We start from the raw sequence: 25,480 nt of genomic DNA on the forward strand, positions 1-25,480 counted from the left end.
AGAAGCCTCCGTAGCCACCGAAAACCAATCTAGACCCGTTCCGGCACCCTGCCGGAGGGGGAATCCCTCTCCGGTGGCCATCTTCATCATCCCGGTGCTCTCCATGATGAGGAGGGAGTAGTTCTCCCTCGGGGCTGAGGGTATGTACCAGTAGCTATGTGTTTGATCTCTCTCGCGCGCTCTTGAGGTGGCACGATCTTGATGTATCGCGACCTTTGCTATTATATTTGGATCCTATGATGTTTCTCCCCCTCTACTCTCTTGTAATTGATTGAGTTTTCCCTTTGAAGTTATCTTATCGGATTGAGTCTTTAAGGATTTGAGAACACTTGATGTATGTCTTGCGTGGGATACCCGTGGTGATAATGGGGGTATTCTATTGATCCACTTGATGTATGTTTTGGTGATCAACTTGCGGGTTCCGTGACCTTGGGAATCTATGCATAGGGGTTGGCACACGTTTTCGTCTTGACTCTCCGGTAGAAACTTTGGGGCACTCTTTGAGGTTCTATATGTTGGTTGAATAGATGAATCTGAGATTGTGTGATGCATATCGTATAATCATACCCTCGGATACTTGAGGTGACATTGGAGTATCTAGGTGACATTAGGGTTTTGGTTGATTTGTGTCTTAAGGTGTTATTCTAATACGAACTCTAGGGCTGTTTTTGACACTTATAGGAATAGCCCAACGGATTGATTGGAAAGAATAACTTTGAGGCAGTTTCGTACCCTACCATAATCTCTTCATTTGTTCTCTGCTATTAGTGACTTTGGACTGACTCTTTGTTGCATGTTGAGGGATAGTTATGTGATCCAATTATGTTATTATTGTTGAGAGAACTTGCACTAGTGAAAGTATGAACCCTAGGCCTTGTTTCAACGCATTGCAATACCGTTTGTGCTCACTTTTATCATTAGTAACCTTGCTGTTTTTATATTTTCATATTACAAAAACCATTATCTACCATCCATATACCACTTGTATCACCATCTCTTCGCCGAACTAGTGCACCTATACAACTTACCATTGTATTGGGTGTGTCGGGGACACAAGAGACTCTTTGTTATTTGGTTGTAGGGTTGCTTGAGAGAGGCCATCTTCATCCTACGCCTCCTACGGATTGATAAACCTTAGGTCATCCACTTGAGGGAAATTTGCTACTGTCCTACAAACCTCTGCACTTGGAGGCCCGACAACGTCTACAACAAGAAGGTTATGTAGTAGACATCACTCACACACATCATTTTGGTTGAGCCCATTCTTAAGTTGCCTATTTTACTTCTTGCTCAACCATGTGTTTGTTGCAAGTACTAGGCTTTGTTTCCTATATGCTCACTTGCACTTGTTGTAAGTTTCTATTGATTTTGGGGGAGCTATGATCCTATTTTGTCCACTTTGTATCCAAATACAAAAATTCTTGATGTGCATAAATCATGGGGAGCTTCTCTAGTTTCTTTAGAACAATCCTCTCCTCATATCATAATATCTTTATTCATGTGGCACGTAGGACCACTGGTCTAGTTGGTTCAATTGATATTCGTTGATTACTTGCTTCAATTGGTATCTTCTGATTGCTTGTGTCTCTCTTTGTTTTGTCTTTGTGACATATCTTTCTGTTGCAATCTTTGGGCCTCAATATAGTTTGTCTTCCTCCAAGTATTGACAGTTGGATATGTGTAGTGCATTCCACTCTCTTGTTGAGAAATACACAATTTATGGAGGACCACAATTTATATTGGCCCTCTAAGCTTTTCGCCCATTTTGGCAATCGATGCCAATGGGGGATAAGTTTCAGAGAGTTTTGTGGAGAAGTCTTCAGAGTTTTCTCCTTACTTTGGTTTTGTTCCTAAGCATTTGCATCTCATACGCATGCATTATTGGTTGTTGCATTGCATGGTGATGCATAATTCCTTGTATAAACTCTCTTGAAAGTGATTGTCATCAATTACCAAAATGGTGGAGATTGAAAGAACATGTGGTGCCCCCATGTTTGGTTTTGGTAATTGATGACAATCTCTGTGGACTAATGGTTGCCTTGAGTTATATTTGAAGGTTTTGTCCATAGGCTTTTCTTGGAGTACAATTGTTTGTTTCAAGGAGAGTTTATGATTACCAAGGTGCTATTCAAGGAATTATCTAAAGATTGGTCTTGTGAGAGGTTGATCAAGACTAAGTAAAAGAGTGAATCAAGTTGATCAACACACAAAGCATAGAAGATGTACTGAGAGGGATCAAGCGACCCGATGGTATGGTAAGCATTGTCAACTACGCTTTGTGTACTAACCCATGATCTTCGTGAGAGTTCTTTGTTAGCCCTTGTCGCTATCTTTCCAACAAACTTGGTTTCGTTGAATTCGGAGTCCGTTTGCAGAAGTTGTGTCAGTTTTGGTGTCCTTAAAAAGGCTGCAGCGGTACTACCGCCCATGGGAGCGGTACTACAGCGGCTACTTCCGTGGCTAGTACTGCTCCGGACCAAAATCTCGTGGTTTGCTCAGCGGAGGTAGGCATGGAAGTATTTTTTTAGTACCGCTACCATTTGCGGTAGTACCGCTATACCTAGCGGTAGTACCGCTCCGGCGGTTCTACTGGCCTTTTGCCTCCTCGCTGTTGTTTTTCAAAGGGGTACTACTGCCCTACCGGTAGTACCACTCCTTGGAGCGGTAGTACCGCTCTGTGCGGGTTGTGGGCATAACGGTTGGATTTTTCCCCACCTATAAAAGAGGGTCTTCTTCCCCAATGAACCTTATCCTTTGAGCTCGTGTTCTTCCCCCATTGTTGACCTTCTTTGAGCTTGCTAACTCTCAATCCCTCCATGGATTCTTTCTAGTTTTTGAGGGAAGAGAGAGAGGAGATCTAGATCCACATTTCCACCAATCACTTTCTCCTCTATGTGAGGGGAACCCCTTGGATCTAGATCTTGGAGTTCTTGGTGTTCTCCTTCTTGTTCTTCCTCTCATTTTTCTCCCTAGCATTAGTTGCTTTGTGGGATTTGGGAGAGAAGGACTTGGGCACTCCGTGTGCCCTTGCCATTGCATTTGGTGCATCAGTTTGAGTTCTCCACGGTGGTACGTGGAAGTTACAAGTTGAGAAGCTTATTACTCTTGGGTGCTTGGTACCCTTGAGCTTGTTCCTCTTGGGTGCTTAGCGCCCTAGACGGTTGGTGGTGTTAGGAGCTCAATCATTGTGGTGTAAAGCTCCGGGCAAGCGTCGGGGTCTCTAATTAGGTTGTGGAGATCACCCCGAGCAATTTGGCGGGTTCCGGTGACCGCCCCCAAGGATTGCCAAAGTTTACGGGTTCGGTGACTGCCCCCAAGGGTTGCCATTTGTACGGGTTCGGTGACCGCCCTCAAGGGTCCCTTATTGGAATCACGGCATCTTGCATTGTGCGAGGCCGTGAGGAGATTACGGTGGCCCTGGTGGCTTCTTGGGGAGCATTGTGCCTCCACACCGCTCCAAACGGAGATTAGCATCCGCAAGGGTGTGAACTTCGGGATACATCATCGTCTCCGCGTGCCTCAGTTATCTCTTACCCGAGCCCTTTACTTATGCACTTTACTTTGTGATAGCCATATTGTTCTTGGTCATATATCTTGCTATCTCATAGTTGCTTATCTTGCTTAGCATAAGTAGTTGGTGCACATAGCTAGGTGAGACTAGTTGTTTTAGGTTTTGTGCTTGACAAATTAACCGCTAGGTTTATTCCGCATTTGTTCAAGCCTAAACCGTAATTATTTTAAAACGCCTATTCACCCCCCCCCCTCTAGGCGACATCCACGATCTTTCAGTCTGGCCTGGCGGGGAGGCGGATCTAGAAGCGGCGACCATCCCCACCTGTCGGGTGCCCTAATGTGACGAGGAGGAATCTCAGACTCTCCCTCGCCATGCTATGTATCCTATGTGGGGCCTCGTGGAGGAGTCGAAAACATGTTCATCCACTGGGTGTGCTGCGACATTTGAGCCTGTATGTTCTCCTCGGGATGTTGATCACTCCCCCACGTATCATGTGATGCCGACATAGACGCCTGATATCCGTAGGCTCCTACACGATGGAACGTTTCGTCATGAAGAATGAGGTCGCGTCAATTAATATTGAAAACAATAAATATGAAGACACATACCTGCTGGCTGTGACGGCTGCTCTAGCTCAAACACGAAGTTGGACGAGGGACCGTGCTGTTGTGGCTGTGGAGAAAACACGAAGCTCGACGAGGGACCGTGCTGCTGTGGCTGTGGAGAAAACACGAAGCTCGACGTGGGACCATAGTGCTGCGGGTGCTGCCACGTTGAACTGCCAGGTTGGTCAGGACGGGGTGGCCTCATTGCCAACTGATGTGCTAGACGTGGACGTGGTTGATGTCGATGCACGTGATAGCCTCGTAGACAGCCTATATTTTGTTCTAAATTTGTTCCAGGAAGGGCTGTAGCACAGGATGGTGGTGAAGAAGAGGCCCAAATGAAAATGATCGTCCAAAGGTGGTCACGTCGTCGTAGAGTCCGTGTGTCAAGGTAGCCTGCAAATTTCATGACGATTATTAAGCATGCATGTCAAAGTATGTGACAACATTACTTACAGAAAATATATCTTACCGCGTACTGCCTAGAGCCCGAAGTATCATAGCTCGGGTACATATCCGACGGAGTAGGATCATGTATCTCCTCTGGGTGAGAGTGCTCAACGATGCGTAACCGTGTTCCGGTCATGTAGCGCCGCAAATAGAGATTGAGTTCATCAAGATCAAAATTGTGATTCTCGTGCCATAGATGTGTGTTTGTTGTCTCCCATTAATTCTATAACATACGACTCTAGTCTAACTAGTCAGTCAGCAGATGTCCTAGTCATGCCCTTCCTTGTCGTCCTAAAATTGTGGTGTGTGGTCAACAATTCCATAATGCTTCGAATTGAGTAATATGAAAGATGATGCAACATTGAAAAACTGGTTAATGCCCATGGATGTGTGCTGGCACCGGGTTCTTTGTAGGGGTGGTAGCTCCAACTGCAGAAGACCAAATTGCCTAATAACCCTCTGTTGTGCCATCTCCTCGACGAAGACATCGAATATGATCTTCGGTTTCGTCATCCAATAATCTCGGTCCCTTGTGCATAGCACAGACATACCACCAGGGTATCTCGCATTTATGCCTGCTTCCGTGTAGGGCTGCCAGATGACCCCAGTGTACGTATCGAACTGCTCGTTCAATGCCGTGTATGCCTTCCTGGTCCGATCACTAGCAAAGTGTCTCTGCAAAAAACAAATGTTAGTAGCTGCTAGCATTGAACTATCTCTGGTGCACACAAAAGTTGCATTAAACTATAACACGATACATACCTCACGACGTGTCCAACACAGACCAAAAGTAGGCTTGTCGATGCCGTCAGCATCAAACATGGCGGCTATAGGCTGATCAACACGTACATCTGGTCGCCGTATAGAGAACCTCTCCCACGACCACAGCTGTAGGAATAGAGGGCATCCAAGAAGGGCTGGCTTTTTCGATGTAAGCTGGCAACCGTTGCACATACCTCGGTATGTAGCCGCTAAGACCGCCGAACGCCAACTCCTCTGTCTGATCTGATCCGCCGTCTGAGCGCTCGCTATCTCGAGTGCCATAGGGATGTAGTGCGCGCTAATAGTGGTGACATGGTTCTCTGTGAACATCACCTTGCCGAAAAGCCACATTAAGTAGGCCTCCAGGCTCCGAGTGATCTGTTCCGCACTCAATGGCGCCTGGAACTTCTGGATCTGCATTAAGCAAAGAGAAAGTTTTAGTTAGCTGCAGGTATTTTCTGTAAAACCATATGCACGATAACTTGAAGATAAGAGCTAGGGGAAATAACCTGGAAATTGAGCAACCACTCATACTTAGGTCCATGATGCTCCCATACCGGATCCGAAGCATCCGGAAAAACACCATGAAAACGTTGTGTAAGACCTCGCTCAGATGGCGCATACACCAAGGGCTCTGCAAGTCCTGCCATGGAACTTGTTCCTCAGGGCCTGGGTTTGTCAGTGTCCTTATCGCACTGAGTATACCTGCATGCATGTCATGAAGGATGCACACATTGGGCTTCTCCTTCACAACTGATATTTTCAACTGCCTGAAGAACCATGTCCAACTTTCAATGTTCTCACTCTCCACAAAAGCAAATGTGAGTGGGACGACTTGATTTTGGCCGTCTTGACCTATGGCTGTCAGGATCTGACCCTTGTACTTGCCTGTGAGAAAAGTACCGTCAACACATATCACCGGCCGGCAATGCCTGAAAGCTTCGATGCATACACCGAAATAGAAGAGACGATGCAGCACCCTCACAGTTGGGAACTCTGGCATGAACATGTCTTGGATATCGATATATGTGCCTGGATTCCGCTATTGTAGGGTGTAGAGGAGCTGGACAGATTCATATGCATCAAAATAAGAACCGAATCTCCTCTCAAGCGCCGCATGCTTAGCCCTCCAAGCCTTGCCATAAGAAATTCTATACTTGAACCTGGCAAATACTTTTGTCTGGACTGCCTTCACTTCCATACCTTTGCCCTACACTATCTCATCGTAAAAAAACCAAGCAATAAGCATCGATGAAAGGTTGGCATGATCCTGAGGGATGCAGGGAATAAGACAATTGTGATTAACTAAGTCACTTATCACCCAACTTGTGCCATACTTAGGGAGAAAGCCGTGCACCCTGGCGGGACAATCTGCGTTCTTGCATACCATTGTCAGGAATTTCTGACTGGACACCTAAGCTGTGAAAACCCTTTGCGTGGACATTGCCCAATTAATTATTGCATCCTTTAGGGCTTGCTTGTTCGGATACATAGCATCCGTCGCAATATTGTTCTGGTGATATTGCCAGGCTGAATCATGTCCATCATTCACGGTCATTGCAGATGAGAAGTCATGATTCCACGATGCAGAATTCGGGACCTCCTCTGCATTTTCTTCTTCATCTGACTCGTCAGAATCATCGGCATGACCCCTTTCAACATCGGTGTCTTATTCTTCCATCTGGTCCTGCATGTGCCCATCTACCTCGTCAGCATCCACCTCGCCATTGTAATCACCATCGGCATTTCCTCCTTCTACGTGACTACTCTGCCCTGGTTCATAACCATAAGCATTTCCTCCTTCTACCTGACTGCTCTGTCCTTGTTCGTAACCATCATCTCCAGCATTTGACATAGATAACTGCCTCCCTACACTGCTATGACCAGGATCGTAGCCACCCTCGCCTTCATGTGCAGTGACCTCCTTCACGACGGGAAGCACTAAAGCAATAGGATTGCATCCCCTTCGTTCACAACCTTGTAACCACCGCACCCAATCGGAGTCTCGCTCTATTGGCCTCAAATAAAAGTAAATTATTGAACTTGACCGTGTCCATAATGCATGAACACCGACGGTGTGTGTTTCAGTATCAAGACCTAAACTTGCCGCAATCCATTCTTTCAACTGACTGACAGACCATGTTTGAGGTGCACTCATTGCCACCTCTATGTAAGTAAATTCACCCAGATCTGCTCCCATCTTAGTTGTTTGGACAGTACCAGGACCATAGTAAAATCTGAACTTCACTACATCAGACATCTTGGCCCACCTATTTTTTTTCAACAACAAAATACAAGTATTAAGCAATAACTTAAAATACCCCCACTAACAAATATTAGACATGTCTATATATTAGGGCATCTCCAGCCGCGCCCCCAGGAAGGCCTCCCCAAGCGATTTTTTCGCGCCGGCGCCCAAAAAACGGCCCAGTCGCGCCCCCAGGAGCCCGTTTTTCGCTGGCTTGGGCCGAAAACAGCGCCGGCGGACCCAGGCCGAACCCGGCGCGCTGGGGGGCGCCCGGGGGCGCCAGGGCGAACTGTTTTGGCGCGAAAAAGATGCGGGCCAGCCGCGTCAGCGACTCGGCGCCTCGTCTTCCCCAACGGCCTCGGTTCCTGCGGGGAATCAATGGCAAGGCTGCCGCCGGTCAGCCTTGCCATTGATTCCTCACGGGCGGCGCGTCACGGGACGGCGCGCCGACGCCTCCCCTTCCTCGCACGCGTACACACGGGTGCGGCCCGGCTATAAAAGCCGGCGGCCTCCACTCGCCTGTGCCCACACCAGCCCCGCCCCTCGCCGCCGTCCAGCCCCTCCCTCTCCCTGCCTCTCCCGAGCGCTGCCGCCCAGCCCCTCCCTCTACCTCTCCCGAGCCTGCCCAGCGCCGCCGTCGCCATGGCGGAACGCTTCCCCGGAGACAAGGCGGCGGCCAACGGCTTCGGCCGCCGTTCGCTCGGTGAACAGGAGTCCTGGCTCATGTTCCAGGCGAACATCCCGGCGCCGCCGGACATGCGCGCCGGGCCAACGGGGTGGAGGCTCAGCGCCGGGGGAGTGCCCATTCCCCCGTTGCCCGACGCCGTGGCGAAGCCGAACTACTTCGCCGAGGAGGTTGAGATCGTGCGCGCGTCCCTCACCGACGCCCAACTCTCCCTCCCCCAGTACGCGCCGACAACCACGCGGCTTGGGCGGCGTATTTCGAGCGCCGCCAGCAGCAGCGCTTGGCGTCCACCAACGGCGCGCCGGTGGTCGGCGGCCGGCAGAACAGCGAGGGGCGCCACCTCTGGTGGGGCGTCCCCGGCCGCACGCTCGAGGGCGTGCTCACGTACCTCGAGGGCGGCAATGACCCGCCGTTGGCGTACCCCCCGGCGTCTCGGGCCATGGGCGCCAAGGAGGTTCGGCGCCTCCTCTTCTTCCTCCTCATCGCGTTCTTCTTCACACTCCTCCGGTTCTCCGGCGCTGCTCGGCGTCAAGGCCGAGCCCGCGGCGGAGACGCTGCTCGGCCGGCGCACTCGCAGCGCCGGCATCGTCATCAACGAGGGCGGCCGGCGCGCCTCCTCCTCGTTGGTTCCTCCACGCTTCGTCAAGCCAAAGACGGAGCCGGGGCTGGCGCCGGTGAAGACGGAGCCGGGGCTGGCGCCGGTGAAGGCGGAGTTCGACGACGACGACGCGGCCCTCGAATGGGCGCGCCAGGACTCCATTGCGATGGAGAAGGCGTGCCGGGAGAAGGAGAAGGAGCGCCAGCGCGCCGCCCTACACCGCTTCGAGGAGCGCCGACGCGGCCGCGAGGAAGGCGGGGTCGTCGTCTTATGCGACAGCGACGACGACGACGACGCGCCGCCGCCTGTTCGCCATGGCGACGCCGGGCAGGGGTCCAGCAGGGGCACCCGCGTCAAGGAGGAGAAGGCCGCCGACGACGATGGCGGCGACGGCGGCGACGACTTCAGCCCCTTTCTTTTTTTTAGATTAGGTTAATGTAATGTTTGGACGAATTTCGCCAAAATTTGCCATGTTTGGCCAAAATTTAACTAGTTTTTATCATAACTTCGCCGAACGTTCTTTTTTTGTTTTTTAATACGCGCCTGGGGGCCGACGGCTGGGGACCGACTCGCCCCCAGGGCCATTTTTGCGCCGGCTCACCCCCAGGCGGCGCTTTTAGACGCCCCCTAGGGGGCCAACGGCTGGAGATGCCCTTAGCTAGCTATATATTAAAGAATATTAATGGAGCAACTAAATACTAGACATCCACATATAGTCCGGAATATTACCGGAGCAACTACACATTTTTACACAACTAATTAGTTGACATCTAAATAAAATGCTCACCGGAACCGGAACCGGAAAATAAAATGCTCACCACGACCACCTAAATATTTACGTTTACTACTGGAGCAAATAACAATAATTGCACGCAACTTCGAAAAATAAAATGTTTGTTGAAATATACCCTTGAAGCGTGCGTGCGAACGACGAACGGCGGCCTTCAATCACCTGAACCGGAGCCGGAAATTCCATCGAACTACCGGAGCTTCACCTCCACCACACTGCCCCAGCTTCTCCACCACCACCTCCACCTCCACCGCCGCCACAACCTCCACCAATGAGCTGAAAAAATGCTCCAACAAAATGCTCACCACGACCACCACAAGCTACCCCATCAGTAGATCGAGGTCTCTTTTGGCTCCCCTAACTATGTAGAACCCATTCACGGTGCTAAATCCGGAAAAACCGGGTCATTTTGGTGTATTAATTGGAGCTATTTCGTGTAAGAGAGAGGAGGAAGGAAGAACAAAGAGAAGAGCTGAGAGATGCGCACGGTGGGAGAAAGGAAAGGAGAATGAGAAGGAGAAAAGAGGCAGCGCTGCGGGGTCCGCTCCCTATCGGCCAGCAGTTGGCCGATCGATCGGCAGCTGGCCGACTGGGGCGCCCGTGACCCAGCCCGCGCTGACAGCCAGCGTAGCAACGTGGCCCGGCTAGTAGTCGGCCCGCACGTGGCCGATTGACCACCTGTTGGCCCGCAGTTGGCTGATAAGGCCCTGTCGGCCCGCTGCTGGCTGACTAGGCTCAGTCGGCCTGATGCTGGCTGATTGGGTAATATTTTCAAAAATAAAAATATCAGCGTAATATTTGTGCAAATGAATAAAAAATGTATTATTTGAAAAAAATTAGCTCATAGAAAAGGGTTTTTGTTCCCTCTTTATCTCCAATAAAAAAAGAAGACGATCCAAAAATATCATTAAGAACATTTTTAAGGTACTCCTCCCACCCAGAAATAAGTTTTGTGGTTTTAGTTCAAATGAAACCACGAGTACTGAGCAAACCCAATCAACATAATCAAAGATATTAGACACCTCTCCGGTACCGGCGGTCCCAGGCGGCTTGGGCTCCCCTAGGGTTTCCCCGCGCCGCCGCCGGCTCCCCAGCCGCGCGTCATCGACTGCCGCTTTCTCTCCCCCGCTCCCCCACCCCCACCTCCACCCCTTCCTCCCCCTCCCTTCCCTGTAACCCCCACGTCGCCTTCCCGAGCAGGGCAACCGGTGGCCTCGACCCGACTCCCCTCCGCGCTCCCCTCGTTCCTCCCTTCCCCCGCCGCCGCTAGCGGGCGCCGCTGGGCCTTGCCCGCGTGGTGCTACTGGCGGCGGCGGACCTGTCCTTCCCCGCGCGCTGACCCTCCTGCTCGGGCGGTGGTGGCCGGCGGCGGTGTGGCAAGGCAGCGACGATGCCGCATGCCATGGTGGCCCTCGAGGCGGCGGCACGGCCGTTGGTCGTGGGGCGGCACGGTGGCGGTGTTGGCTGGCAGCGCGCTCCAAACCCAGATCTGGGCCCGTTTGGGCCCCGTCTGGGTTGGGTCAGGCCGGTGGCACGGCGCTCGGCGGCGTCGCTTCCTGGTGGCAGTGGCGAGGCGGCGGCGGTCTACGGGCGGTGGGTACTTCGTCGGTCGGCGTGTTGCAGCGCGGGGACAAGGACTGTCCGGGCCGTAGGGGGATGTTCCCTCCCATCGGTCGAGTAGTGCCCGCTCTTGCAATGGGGGTTGTTCCCTCCCATCGGTCGAGTAGTGCCCGCTCTCGTGGCCGTTGTCTCCTTTCCCTCTCCAGGCCTCGTGTTGGCAGCTCCAGAGAGACGGCGAGGGTGGTCCGGTAAACGTGGTGGCACATGCTGGTGGGCGGCTGCATGGGTGGTGCACTACGAAGTGTCTGGAGTGGTGGTGGTGGTTGTGGATCGGGAGAACTCCCTGTCGGTTTGTCGGCACCGATGCGATGACGCCTGCGAGCGCCGTCGGACCTTCCTGAGGGGCATCGGGTATATCTCTTCCCCACTATCCCTCGCGTACCGGGGAAACCCTAGAACTTGTTCGGGCAACAGCGGCGGCATCGTCGCATTCCTTCTTGAAGGTGTTGCTTGGTGCCCGGCGCTTCGGGATGCTGGGAGCGTGGTGGTACTTCTTCAGAGGGTGTAGCGCTTGCCGGTCTTCCTTTCTTCGTTGATCTGTCGATGTTGGCATTTATTTCTTTTTTTATTTTTTTTATTTTAGACTTTTGTGTGTTGCGGGCCCAGCGAGCTGGATGTATCGGGTGTTTGCTTTAGAATATAAAAGCGGGGGAAACTCTTTATCGTAAGGAAAAAGCTAATGTTCTATGTTTGACACGAGTCTTGCCAACGCAAAGCTGCTCTTCTTCATCTCTATCTCCACCGAAATGCCCGCATTTATTTATCTTTTCTATCCACACGTTGAATCCAACCTTCATCCACAACCTCTTTTTGATCTCATCTCACCATGCACTCCAGTTCTTGCAACTGGGCACTTGTTTCGAAAAGGCATACCGCAACAAACAGCCTGTTGCAGATAGACATGAGAGAGGGTGACGAGGACGACACGGCCTCCGCCTGCGGTGGCCTTGCCGACCATGGCTGAAAACTCACACGTGTCTGTCGTCTTCCCCGCTTGCCACGTGTCCCATGTGGGGCACATCTACCGCTCACCTCTGCATCCTTATCCCAATAGCCACACATTCTCCTGTTGACCCTCGCATCCCCTACTTCTATCTCTTCATCCCGTGCCTCTTTTCATGGATCTCATCCCCACCTCTTCTCAAATAAGCATGTTGCCACCACATCGGCGGCGACCGCTGGCGTCCTTCCTCTGCCGTAAAAATGCGGGTGCTGCAGAGACCACGGGGTGCTCTCTCCGTTGCAGTCATCAGCGTTCTTAGCAAGTTTTCGCAACAACAGCCTTGTTGCATGAATACATAGAAGAGGCTGGAGATGTTGGGTCCTACTTGCAATAGAGGTTTTGCAACAAGGGTCTTCATACAGAAAAATAGAAAAGATGGCCCTCGAAGCCATAGATCACTCGTCGTCGAACTTGAGCATGTTGGCCTGCATCTTCTCGAACCACGACCTCTTCCTTGGCGACAAGGCGTTGAGATCCACCTTCATGATCTCCACCCCGGTCATCATGCTTGCAAGAGCCACTTCTTTCGCCTTTGTCTTGGCGTTGGCGGCCTCAATCTCTAGCATCTTAGCATGCTTCTCCGCCTCAAGCTCAAACATCTTGGCTTGCTTCTCGGCGTCAAGATCAAGCCTCCTCCTTTGGATCTCCATGAAAGCATCCATTTGCTCCGCCTTGAAACGCCGGCGCTCCTCCTCCCTTGAGTTCTTCTTATTCATCATGTCGTCCACGCTTGCGATCAAGGCGTTGGTGGCCGCATCTCGCTTGTCCTCCTTCTTGGAGTTGGTCTTCCCCCGCGGCCGTGCCGGCTCGCCCTCCCCAACATCCTCCACGGTGCCCTTCCCCCCACGTGCCTTGAGTGCGGCATATTGTGCCTTGAACTTCTCTTCGTCCTTGATGACCCGATAGCAATGGGAGAGGTTGAAGCACTTGCCATTGTGTTGAACCTTGAATGCCTCCAAAGCTTGAAATGCCTACAAAATGTTTCCATGCAAGCATATGGGCAAGTGATAGCAAATGAAGACGTAAAAGGATGATCTTGATGGCACAAAAGAGGGCGGCTTGCTTGCTATCATACCATGTCTTGCATGCCGATGCCGCTCACGGGGCGGGCTTTGACGCTCTCAAGGGTGGCGCAAAAATTGTTGCACTCTTGTTGGATCACCCTCCACCGCCTGGAAATGGAGACCCACCCGCGCGTGCTCACAAATTGGTAAGGTGGAAACTTCTTGCGCTCTGAAACTCGCAGTGCACACGAGTCCAAAAGGTTGAATGCTTTTGCTCGGCGCCCGTCTTTGGGTCTTGTCCAATGTCTCGCCAACACTCGCAAAGAAGTTTGTCCTCGGCAGCTGTGTATGCCTTCGTGCGCTTGCTCTTGCGCTTCGGCTTGGGACCGACGGTTTGGTTGGCGAGCTCATCCTCGAACAAAGGCTCCACTTCGATGTCGCACTCGTCCTCTTCCTCTAGCCCATAGTCCTACGGGAACTCGTGGTCGAGGGGGAAGCCGTCCAGGTCGATGCCGACCTGATCACGCATGAAGGCCGCCTGATCGAGATCATAGCCAGCGGCCGGCGTGAACGCCTCGCGGTCGTCCTGGCTTTGTGTCTTGTCGGGATCGTAGCCAGCGCTCGGCGCACCACCCTTGAAGATGAGGTTTTGCATGTAGTCCTCGTCGACGGCGGATGGCATTTCCTCGAACAGGTTACGGGCGTCCGGGAGCCCGCCGGCCGGCGTCTGTCGCGCGCGTTTTCTCGTGCCGCCGGACGACGAGCCACCGACCATCGGGGTGGCGTTGAGGTCAATGGGCGCGGGCGCGGGCGTGGAAGGCGCGACCACGCTCACGTCAGGTGAGCACTCCCCGAAGAGGCGGGAGGCCTGCGGGTAGACGTGGAAGCTGGGGACCGGGTTGCAAGTCGACGCGCGGGGTGAGTCGGGCAGCACCATCCGAGGAAACGCCGACGAGCCGGTGCTGGCCCCGGCGACGGCGGCTTGGAGGACGTTGTGTTGGCTAGGGTTTACCCCTAGCATGTAGAGCGCCTCCCTCGTTGCCGCGGCGACGCGGGCGTTGGTGAACTCCTGCTGCGCGGCGGCGGCCTCATCCCTCGCGTCCGCGGCGTGCCTCCGGCCCTTCCTCTTGGCCGACTCCCTTGCCCGCTGTTCGGGCGTCAGCGCCTTCTTCGGCTTGGTCGCGGCGATGGTCTTGCGCGGGGCACGAGGCTTGCCTTTCCCCGAGGGGGCGACGACGCCGGACGAGGCGAGGGAGGCGAGGCCGGCAGCGGCGTCGAGGTCGAGGTCGATGGCGTCCTCCATGACTGGTTAGGGGCGTGGGCGCGCGCGGGCGGGAGCGTTTTGGGGGAAAATGGAGGGGAATGTTGGTGGCTGCCACCAACCGGCTGGCCCGGGGAGAGAAGTAGGTGCGCGCGCACGTCCGTCTCGTGTCCGCGCCGACGCAAATCCGACTTAAAATTAGGCCTGAAATGGGTCGCCCGCGGACAAAAACGGACGCGCGTCCGTTTGGGTCGGCGCGTTGGGCCGCCACTTTTGTCCGCGCCGATCCAAACGGATGCGGGCGGACGAAATGGGTCGCTGGAGTTGTTCTAAGCGTTGGCGTTTTAGTTCAAATGAAACCACAACCACTATTTTAGTACGGAGGGAGTATATTTTAGAGTTCAAATTTAAAACAAGCACAATTTCCAATTTTAAAGGGACGCAAAGAGATTTAAAGCGCGACCCAAGGCACCGTATTCGGCGCACCCATCCCATCCGCGCCGCACGAGAGCATCCAAAAGCCCTAAACCTTTGCCCCCCATTCCTCCGCTCCACCCCACCCATGGGCGCCGACCGCCTCCTCCACCTCGTCCGCGCGCCGGCGGCCGCCCCCGCGGGTCCCCTACGCGGCCACCCCCGGCCGCACAGCCGGGTCCGCCTCCCCGCGACGCCCGCCGCCGGGATGCGCCGCGTCGCCGTGTCCTGCTCTGCCTCCGGCTCCGGCTCCGGCTCCGGCTCCGGACCGGCCGACGAGGAAGGCATGACCTACAAGGGCGCCGGCGTGGACATCGACGCCGGGACCGAGCTCGTCCGCCGCATCCGCAGGCTGGCCCCCGGGATTGGCGGCTTCGGCGGCCTCTACCCCCACGGTGCACCTCTACTCTTCCTCATCTTGCTCGCTTTTCCATGCTGCCTTTTACTCTAGTTAGCGGTCCTCTGTACTGCGATTCAGAATTCAAGCGTGGAGACGCAAGAAATCCGTTGCCTATGATTGTGCGTAGATCGGAAATTGGTTGTACAGGGGGATGCCTTGTTACATAATTCAGTAATTGATGGCCTTTTTTCTGTCAGTGAGAGGGGGCGATTGTGAGGTACTACTATACTACTGTTTGGTAGATATATGTTGTGGAAAGTGACAGGTGTGGAAAGTGAGTTTCTTATGTTGTACTCCCTCCGTTCCTAAATATTTGTCTTTCTAGAGATTTCAACAGGTGACTACATATGGAGCAAAATGAGTGAATCTACACTCTAAAATATGTCTATATACATCCGTACGGTAGTCTATTTGAAATCTCTAAAAAGACAAATACTTAGGAACGGAGGGAGTATTTGACTAAACAGTAATTGATATATGTATCTACCAAGCACAAACAGTATTGTAGTATTAGGCTAGTAAGAGTAAGAGGTCTGCGTCGTGTATTTGACTAGTTATTACTCGTTTACTTACTTGGATACAGAAATGTGTTGCCGTGTTAGTAAAATTTGGTCTTCTGCCATTTTGTTGAACAGGGGACGAGTACCTTGTGGCTGGTACTGATGGAGTTGGGACGAAGCTCAAGCTCGCGTTTGAGACCGGTATTCATGATACCATCGGGATTGACCTGGTATGTTCTCACTTGCTTTTCATACATGTCGTCTGTCAGATTTCCTAGGAGAGTCGATGAACATTTTCTGTGTCTGATCCATCGTGTCAGGTTGCTATGAGTGTCAATGACATTGTAACTTCTGGTGCGAAGCCATTGTTCTTCCTCGATTACTATGCTACAAGCAAGCTCAATGTTGACCTTGCAGAGAAGGTATACTGTCAGTATTGCTGCTCATTTAGCACAGTAATTCTTGCTCTTGCTCATTTTATCTGTCTTCCACCCATGGAGGATGATATCTATCTAGCTTTGATGGTAACTTTGTTTTGTACTTTCATAGGTCATCAAGGGGATTGTGGATGGATGCCAGCAATCAGATTGTATTCTGCTGGGAGGAGAGGTGAGATATTCTGGAATAATGCACAGATTTATAAACTGTGAGAGTACCTATTGATCTGTGCGCATCAGTCTGATAGTAACTAGATGATCTGCCATTTGATTATTTATTCTTGGTACATCGACGAAGTTGACTCAGCAATGCATAAATACTTAACATGGCCATCTGTTTTACTCTTAGCAATGATATTTACTCTCCTGAAGCATTCCACATGGGCCATACAACTCTGAATATAAGCAGCATTTAGAAAAAACTGCATAACTCAGTGAGCTATTGTTGATACAGACAGCAGAAATGCCTGATTTCTACAAGGAAGGTGAATATGATCTGAGTGGTTTTGCTGTGGGTGCCGTAAAGAAGGATAAGGTCATTGACGGTAAAAACATTGTGGAGGGAGATGTCCTGATTGGCCTTCCTTCCAGTGGGGTTCATTCCAACGGGTTCTCTCTTGCTAGGAGGTATGCATTTATCCAGCTCCATTTGTTTAAAATCCACATAGATGATTGAGAGTGCAAATCTGATGTCACTGGTGCTTTCCTTTTGATACAATTATTGCTTCTGGTTAACGACAGTCGGAAAAATGTTTTTTTTTTCTAGAGTACTGGACAAAAGTGGACTCTCCTTGACTGATCCTCTCCCAAGAAATGATGGTGTAACAACTACCGTTGGTGAAGCTCTCATGGCACCAACTGTCATCTATGTCAAGCAGGTTAGCTTATTCTGACGAATGTCTCATATCCAGTTGACCATTTCCTGAATTTCTGATTCAGTTGTGTGGAATGAAAAAAGGTACTTGACATTATCGGCAAGGGTGGTGTAAAAGGACTAGCCCATATTACTGGTGGTGGCTTTACTGATAATATCCCAAGAGTATTTCCTAAAGGACTTGGGGCGAAAATTGTCACCGGGTCGTGGCAAGTGCTGCCTGTGTTCGAGTGGCTTCAACAGGTAAGAGCAAACAAATCCATTAGCTTGTCATGCACATTCTTGGAGCCCCGGTGAATATAGTCGCTTGTTTATAATCAAAATAATTGGTTGATGATTTGGTATCCATCTTGAGAACTTATTAATATCAGCCAGCCCAATGGTATTAGGACGTTAGTAACAAAACAAATATCTAAGTAACAATTTGTTTGATACTCGATACCAACATTGCTGAAAGTATGGTTAGTGCTGGCATGTGTATTAAAGGACCTGCAATGTTAAGCTTGAATTGGATGGGGATCTGGGAGCTTGGTAAAACATCACACAACAGAACAAGCATAGGATTCTGTGTAGCCCAGAGAAACACCGACATTATGATGTTTTTATGCATCTGTGTGCACAGTGCTCATCTGTCTTTTTGCAAAAAAAAAAGTGCTCATCTGTCTGATCCTTAACTCCTGTTTTTTTTCCCCGACACTCGCAGGTTGGCAAAATCGAAGATGCTGAGATGCTGCGAACGTTCAACATGGGCGTCGGGATGGTCCTTGTAGTAAGCAAGGATGCGGCGGACAGAATCCTGGAAGAATCAAGTCCGGCTTACCGCATCGGAGAGGTGATCCAGGGCGAGGGGGTTCAGTACGTCTGAGAGCCTACACAAGCATCTCAAACTTCTAATGGTTGAGAATTGTTTAGCTGATGATGGGCAAAGCTGCCCAGGTTTTTCCGTAACCCCGCAATCTATCTTACGGGGACAAGTATCGGAGTAAAAGTAGTTTACTCCAGTGAGATTTGACAAAAAACGGGAATAATGTTTCTGGGTTCGTGACCACTCGCTGCAAACAGCTGGTGTTGCTATCCTGAACGTCACTTCACAGTTGATGTGAATGCCTCTGGTGTGCTGAATTTTCTTGAGAAATCACATATATAAATTACATCTTCTGGCCTGCTCACCCATCTGAATGAAATGGAACTTTTTTTTGGGGAGAATGAAATGTAATAATCTAAGGGCCATGTATTGCTCAAGTCACACAATCGCCACGCGACTCAAATCAAACATAAAAAGTATGATCGTCATCGAGGAAAAGCTCGAGTTATTGGAATGATTTCCTTTCATAAGAACAAAATTAATAAGAAACGAAGGCAACTTTTTCACGAGGAAGAGGAGGAAAAAAAGAGAGGAGAAAACAGAAATATTATGAACATCAAGATGGCGAGGCGGTCAAAGCACACGCCACGATATGCCAACGATCGCTCTTCCCGGCCGGTCACCGGCGGTGGTGGACGATGCCGGTGCAGCGGTCCTTGATCCAGCGGAGGCCGCGGCGGAGCGACGCCTTGACCCTGGCCTCCACGGCGTAGGCCTTGTAGGCGGCCACCCTCCGCCGGCGCTTGGCCTCCGGGTCGCCCGCCCACCACGACGGCGTGGTCACCGCCGACGACCCCCCGCTGCCGCCGCCGCCATTGTTCCGCGGCGGCCCCGCCGACGAGCCCCGGAACTCCTCCAGATCCCTCATCGTCTCCCCTATCTGTTGCCTCTGCCGCGAAATGCAACGTGCCGGGACGCCCGCGCTTGCAGTTGGAGCACCGCGGGAGACCTGGCTGTATATATAGCCCGTGTGATAGAGACGAGGCCGGCCATGACGGACGGACGGTATGATTGAGAGAGATCGATCGATCGACCTCCCACTGCCTGAAAACTTCGTCAGTAGTGCTTGGCAGGTCACGGCCGGACGCGCATTATTCTTCTCCTTTCATCGTGCAACAAATCCTTGGGCCAGCTGAGACAATGCATCGCCACATAGAATGATAGTTCAGAATATTAATAGGCTCTTTGGTGAAAGAGATATATGTATTGCTCATGTAAGTAGGAATCAGAACGTTGTTAGCCACACACTTGCTGCTTTCGGACAATCGAAGGGCTGAACTGCAGTTTGGTTGCGCTCTGGACCTGCAGACGTTCCTCTACTATGTAGGAACGAATATTCCAACGGTTGAGCAATGAAATCCTTTTAACCCCGCAAAAAAAATCGCGAAAAATTACACGGTCATCATACTCCTAGTTGCCTACTAACAAGGATAGATAGATAGTAGATTACACTAGTTTTCTTTTACTCCCTCCGTTCGGAATTACTTGTCGTAAAAATGGATGTATCTAGATGTATTATAGTTCTAGATACATCTATATCAAGACAAGTAATTCCAAACGGAGGTAGTTGCGAGGATACCCAGCTGACATGAACGAGTAATGGTATAAACAACATAGATTTTTTTTTTAATTTATAAACAACATAGATCATGAGATTATTACAGCACTTTTGGCATGAGGTAAAAAACCAAATTTAGGGAATAAGAGCGATTTGTTCTTGTTCGCGATTGTTATTTTTCGGTCGTAGTGGACGAGCAGTTCGCAAGTTGCCCGGCCAGCAGCAGCTGGGATTTATACACAAGGCAAAACAAGTGGCGCCCTGCCAAGTCAACCACACCGTTTCACAGCATGCACAGCCTGCGGATTTCTTTTTTATTAAATTATGAACTTCCCAATGCCCTGCTAATTTTGTCATACAAAATCAAGAAGATTACCTGTAGCCAAGTGGAGCATTACGACATAAAGAAAGAAACAGGCTAGCATATCACCACCTTCTTTTCTTCATCAATCGTGCCCAGGACCAAAACAAAATGGCCCAAGGCAATCCACGTATGCGGAACAAAAACAAAACTACTGTATGTTCATAACTAAATCCGATAATTTATTCTTTCCTATCATTTGCCTGAAAAGTTTTACAAGTCTCCAATTGTACTTCCGATCCATCATATCTGTAACTCCCCCACAAAAAGTTACCTACACCAGACAGTTATGAACTTATTGGAGACGACAACAAGAGTCGAGCCCGCCCGCAATACAGGCGGGCCTTTTTTTAACTGATACAACCCCCGCGGCAGAGGGGCGCTGCTGCACTATGTGCCATAACAGACTTGTGCTCAACGCACAGCCACCTGAGTTCAGACTTGGCAACACACAGTCCTCACCATATAACTAACAGTAACAGTCACAAAAAAGACATTTACAACAGAAGAAGCAGTCATCTCCACGTCGCGCCAAAGTGCGAGACGAAGAACCGGAAGTCCGGGTGGTCCACCTGTACGCAGCGGAGCCAGTTGTCCGCCTCCTGCATCAGCGACGTGACGCTCTCCTGCTCCGGGGCGCCGTTGGACGCCCACAAGGAGCTGCGGAGCTTGTAGGACGCCAGCCCGAAGGCGGGCAGGGAAAGCCTGCCCGTTGCGGTGGTGCAGTGGCCGATTCCCTCGAAGCCGGGGCATGCTGGTGTGGTGGGATGGCTATCTGCAAGTTGAAACCAGAGCATTTAGTTAGCGTTCCATGCATGTCCAGAATACTGGTGTCGTCTAGTGGAGGCAAGATAATAAATAAATTCCATATTTCGTATGGCGCTAGAAACAGGGTGCGGGTGCTGGTGTTTTTACCCTTGGAAGGTGTTGCCAGGCAATGGAATGTCAAGAAGCACGCGTCCAGGTCCTTCAGCGTCGGTCCTGTTGGGATTCTATATATGGGGTACCTGCAATCAAAGCATGAGGATGAAACCAGTAACGTATAGAATCATAGCAGCACTGCCACTGCAGTGTTGCTCTTCTATCTTATGCTGAAATACAGCACGGTATGCTGAAATGCAGCACGATAGGCATGCCTAGTTGTTTAGGCATGGCAACTGGTAGGCATCCTCTGCATGGGCCAGCACAGTCGGCAAATGTTATAACTTGGCCAGTACTGTGATGGCATCATGCTTAATTATAATGAAACCAAAACGTTGTCTACAGAAAAACAGGTACAACGTTATGGCCAGATGCTTTCAAATAAAAATGAGGATGGCAGATAATAATAAGAGGATAATACATGGCAGGTAATACGAGGATAATACATGGCAGGTAATAAGAGGATAATGAGGATGGCATGTATTACGGAATAATTGATCACAAATAATTAAAACTCTCAGAAGTTTAGGAACATCTACAGCAAAAGAGGATAATACATGGCAGCCAACAAATGGAACATAACACATCTTACCACTGGAAAAATGACCGAGTAAACAGGCTCAAAAGTGTTTGAAACATACCATGCAACAGACATCCAACTGGATGGCAGCAAGTCACAGCTTCTGAATGTCTTTAAAGCTGGAAATCTATCCGCAAGAACTGATACCTGGAAAGTGTGCAGAATAAGATTCTATACACTGGAAGTCCGTAACATGCTTTGAGTTTTGGAAGAAACAAAATTTACCTTGTCTGTTAAAGGCTCTCTTCCATACGGAGGATCCCGCTCCAGATGCTCAAATATAGGAAAACTTGCAGATACAAAAGCATCGCCATCCTCACTTTGTAAGACACCATTTTGAGCAGCATCAGTTTCACTGCTACTCTCACTGCTAAAATCCGTAGATTCCCCGTCACTTTCATCCAGAGGATGCCTTAAGCGAGAAAATTAAGTATAAAAAGTTATGCACTAACAAAGGTGTCTCCCAAACAAAAAATACATTCTGAACTAGCAGTACTTTGTTACATACCTATTCTCAGGACTTTTCTTATTCGTCTACTTTTGTTTCTTATTAGTCTTTTATATGTACAGAACATAGTTAAGGATAACTTGCACACCAACCCTAGCTCATAGAAATGGCAAGCACTAAGTTACAAAGTCAAGCTCAACATCTGTACAGGTTGATAAAGGAGAAACTTCTGAAATTACACAAGCTAAACAGGATTTCACCACGAAAGTAGTAGAATACTGTTTGCCAAGCTACTTTTCCAGAGACTTTAGCAAAGCAGTAGAATTTTTCTTTAAGCATCTCTGGAAAAGTAGTAGAAACAAACGGAAATCTCTCCTCTACCCTCAGTTTTGCCAAACAGTATCCGTATGTATAAACTGGGACAGATTTTATTACACTAACATTTTAGGTAAGAGCAAGTATTATATAATACGTACTAATTTTAGTATACTTAAGTGCATTCCTCATAATTTTAATTGTTACCATATATGAACAATCCTCAAGCACAAACAAAACAGATCATACCAAAAAAAATGAGACAAATGAATCTGCTAGACAGATTGACCCATGGACTGTTTATATATTCCAAAAGAGAGAATTTCCTAGAAGTTATAACTTTCATAGCGCATATAAAGTTGTTACCTGGTACTTGCAACAGGTCTAGATGGATCAGCATACAGCTGGATAGCAGAGAGATATGGCACATAATATTGTATCACGGAGTCACCGCCATTTAACACCAGGGGAACACCAGCCCCATAAGCACTCCACTCCCTGAAAGACTCCCAGAGATCATCAAGGCAGAAGTAAGGAGATGAATCCATGGCATCTCCACTCCTCCGCATCCTCAGGCTTGTCTGCAGCAGAACAAAACCAATATAGCTTAATCGTAGAACAGAAGCAATATGATTCAATAACCAAAAGTGGTCTGGCTACTGGAAAACAAAATCCATTTGCGCAGACAGAACATGTGCAAATATTACTACATGATTTAAGCCTTCAGAGAAACTAATGATTTGTAGACGGCAATTGGCACAGATACACATGGCATGGATATGCAGATTACAAGCAAATCAGAGTACCTGAATGGTTACTATATCTAACTTACGTCAAGCACAATCAGCGGAAAATCAAAAGATCCAAAGAGACCAACTGTGTCAATTTCATTCGCTAACACTAAGGAAGGTAGTGCTTACATATAGACTAAACCAACCAATATTGGCTGAATAAGCATTCCCCCAAGACAAATTTCTTCTAGGAAACACGTTCTAGCAATCATCAGTTGGGGGCCATGGTTAAGAAAAGTACACATGAACTGCCACTAGGACCATGCTGGAATTGAACAACAGCTGCTGCTCACCATCCACAACTACTACCATTAAGAACTTTCAATGGCCTGGAACAACCAATAAATTCAAGCGAAATGCATTCGGTCTGGAGTGAACTATGAAATGCGGCCTCGACATATTCATCCGGAATCCTTCACTCTCCTTTGGAAAATGACGCGTCGACCATCTGAATAGACCTATGTCGGTGAACATAACCAACCTAGACCAGAACAATCTGCACTTTGTTATGTATGTAGTCGTCACGTTTTAGCAGCTTGCTAAATATATATGAATCTAAAAAACTAAGTCCCTCCCGACCCTGCGCCCCACATATATGTAATCCAATCTACAACAGCACGCTTAGGCATGGAAGGATGGATACCTCGGGCGTGTTCCGGACGGGCACGGAGGGCGTGGTGGAGGCGAGGAACCTGTCCAGATTCCCGGCCTCCTCCTCCTCCTCCTCCGCGGGAGGCGCGGAGGACACGACATTCACCTCGGCGGCCGTGGAGGCGAGCGAGGGCTTGGAGGAGGTGGAGGAGGAGTCGTCGGAATCCGCCCGGCCGTCGGCGTCGAGGGACGCGGAGACGGCCGCCGCCGCGGCCGTCTTCCGCCTGGGGGAGGGGGACGGGGAGAGGGAGGGGGAGGTCGGGGGGCGGCGGCTCTGCAGGCCCTGCTGCTGGTGCTGCTGGGTCTGGCGGCGGTGGGGCGGGTAGTAAAAGCGGTCGCCTTTGAGGTGGCTGCGGGAGGAGGCGGCGGCGGCGCCGGAGGAGCCTGCCATGGTCGCGGCGGCGAGGCGGAGGTAGGGTTTGGGGGCGACGGGGCGGGGGCGGGGGATTTGGGGCGGGCGAATTGGGATGCTTAGGGTTAGGGTTTTGCTGGCCCTTTTAGCCCTCTCTCTCGCTCGCTCGCTCCCTCGCTGCCTTTGTTTTTCAGACGGGGGTTTGGATCTGAAGACTGGAGAGGAGGACGAGGGCAAAGTACAGCGGCAGGCAGGCAGGCAGTTCCTCCTCGCGGTGGCAGGCTGAGGAGAATTTGGGGAGTTTGTGTGGTGTTTTTGTCACTTTTTCTTTCATGTTGTGTATGGTGTTTTGGTTTTCGTGCGATTGGAGAGACCTTAGGATGGGGGGTGGGGAGCGATAATACCGGTTCGTCTCCCGCGGATGTGCGGCGGCCTCGGTATGTTGACTACTTATTAAGGCATCTGTTGATGCTGTTGCGAGTCATGATACAGCTTCGGGGGGCGACACGGTGTGACCCACGGGGGACTTGAACCGACTCACGTGCAATAGGGTTGTGCCGGGGGGAGGGGTGCGTGGCGGTTGTGCGTAGTTGAGCGGTATCTGCTGTGGGTTGAAGGTGGCGAAATCGGGGAGACCCTAGGGGGGAAGCGATAATACCGGTTCATCTCGCGCGGACGTGCGACGGCCTCAATATGATGACTATTTAAGGCATGTATGGTAGTTGCTATGAGTTATGATACCGCTTCGGGGTGGGGGCGACGTGGTGGAACCCACGGGCGCCTTAAACCGACTCGCGTGCAATAGGGTTGCGCCCGTGGGGGCGGGGCGGGGGGAGGTGCTTTGTCACATTTTTTATGTAGTGTTTAGTTTTCGCACGAAATCAGGGAGATCTTAGGGGAGGGGAGAAAGAATGTTGGTTTACCCTCCGCGGACGTGCGACGACCTCGGGATGATGACTATTGAGGGCATATATTGAAACTGCTACGGATTATGATACCGCTTCAAGGGGTGACATGGTGGAACCCACAGGCACCTTAAGTCGACTCACGTGCGATAGGGTTGCACCCGGGGGAGCAGGGTACGTGGTGCTTGTGCATAGTTGGGTGGTATCTACTATGGATTAAAGTCGGTACAAAAAAGTTGGTGGCGCAGCAAGCCATCTTAATGACGGTGACAACAAGCATGGCGATTGCAATAATTTGGATGACATGTATGTTGGTGGGATGTGTGTAGAGTGAGACAGGGGGGGGAGTTGATGGGAAGTGGTGTGTAACCATGGTATGAAGGAAATATCACTGCTCACCGCTTGTCTTCGTGGCATGTGACTTACCTATAGAGGTATGTCCATTTTAATATAACGATTCGTCCCCTAACCTAAGGCGGTTAGGGCAAACTCTCCCCTCCACGCTTCA

The 25,480-nt window shown here is 50.5% G+C and overlaps 3 protein-coding genes across 5 annotated transcripts; 1 reads left to right on the forward strand and 2 right to left on the reverse strand.

Moving 5' to 3' along the window:
• The first annotated feature begins 15,011 nt into the window (after positions 1-15,011).
• LOC125552960 (phosphoribosylformylglycinamidine cyclo-ligase, chloroplastic/mitochondrial-like) lies at positions 15,012-18,388 on the forward strand. The gene is made up of 8 exons (XM_048716684.1): positions 15,012-15,409; positions 16,050-16,144; positions 16,235-16,336; positions 16,464-16,523; positions 16,806-16,978; positions 17,118-17,229; positions 17,310-17,468; positions 17,929-18,388. The coding sequence occupies exons 1-8, from the start codon at positions 15,103-15,105 to the stop codon at positions 18,088-18,090; spliced, it is 1,170 nt and encodes a 389-aa protein (XP_048572641.1). The 5' UTR covers positions 15,012-15,102; the 3' UTR covers positions 18,091-18,388.
• A 130-nt stretch (positions 18,389-18,518) lies between these two features.
• LOC125552962 lies at positions 18,519-19,044 on the reverse strand. The gene has a single exon (XM_048716685.1). The coding sequence runs from the start codon at positions 18,956-18,958 to the stop codon at positions 18,710-18,712; it is 249 nt and encodes an 82-aa protein (XP_048572642.1). The 5' UTR covers positions 18,959-19,044; the 3' UTR covers positions 18,519-18,709.
• Positions 19,045-20,174: 1,130 nt separating this feature from the next.
• Positions 20,175-24,282, reverse strand: LOC125552963. Of its 3 annotated transcripts, none has more exons than XM_048716688.1 (6): positions 23,708-24,282; positions 22,640-22,854; positions 21,736-21,877; positions 21,572-21,657; positions 20,925-21,016; positions 20,175-20,784 (listed from the first exon to the last, which is right to left on the reverse strand). In XM_048716688.1, exons 1-6 carry the CDS (start codon positions 24,104-24,106, stop codon positions 20,525-20,527), a joined length of 1,194 nt encoding a protein of 397 aa, XP_048572645.1. In that variant the 5' UTR covers positions 24,107-24,282; the 3' UTR covers positions 20,175-20,524. The 3 variants fall into 3 exon arrangements, with proteins under 3 accessions (XP_048572645.1, XP_048572644.1, XP_048572643.1); XM_048716687.1 differs by having other exon boundaries at positions 21,736-21,880; positions 23,708-24,281; XM_048716686.1 differs by having other exon boundaries at positions 21,736-21,922; positions 23,708-24,280.
• Between the last annotated feature and the right edge of the window lie 1,198 nt (positions 24,283-25,480).

Source organism: Triticum urartu, chromosome 4, assembly GCF_003073215.2.
Source record: "Triticum urartu cultivar G1812 chromosome 4, Tu2.1, whole genome shotgun sequence".
NCBI classification, from domain to species: Eukaryota; Viridiplantae; Streptophyta; class Magnoliopsida; order Poales; family Poaceae; genus Triticum; species Triticum urartu.

Bases quoted from the DNA above. Each gene is read 5' to 3' on its own strand.
- LOC125552960 (XM_048716684.1), top strand. From the start codon at position 15,103: ATGGGCGCCGACCGCCTCCTCCACCTCGTCCGCGCGCCGGCGGCCGCC. The intron at 16,337-16,463 runs GTATACTGTCAG...GTACTTTCATAG, and splicing joins ATGTTGACCTTGCAGAGAAG to GTCATCAAGGGGATTGTGGA. The intron at 16,979-17,117 runs GTATGCATTTAT...TTTTTTTTCTAG, and splicing joins GGGTTCTCTCTTGCTAGGAG to AGTACTGGACAAAAGTGGAC.
- LOC125552962 (XM_048716685.1), bottom strand. From the start codon at position 18,958: ATGAGGGATCTGGAGGAGTTCCGGGGCTCGTCGGCGGGGCCGCCGCGG.
- LOC125552963 (XM_048716686.1), bottom strand. From the start codon at position 24,106: ATGGCAGGCTCCTCCGGCGCCGCCGCCGCCTCCTCCCGCAGCCACCTC. The intron at 21,923-22,639 runs GTAACAACTTTA...TTCTCGCTTAAG, and splicing joins AGACCTGTTGCAAGTACCAG to GCATCCTCTGGATGAAAGTG. The intron at 21,658-21,735 runs GTAAATTTTGTT...CACACTTTCCAG, and splicing joins GAGAGCCTTTAACAGACAAG to GTATCAGTTCTTGCGGATAG.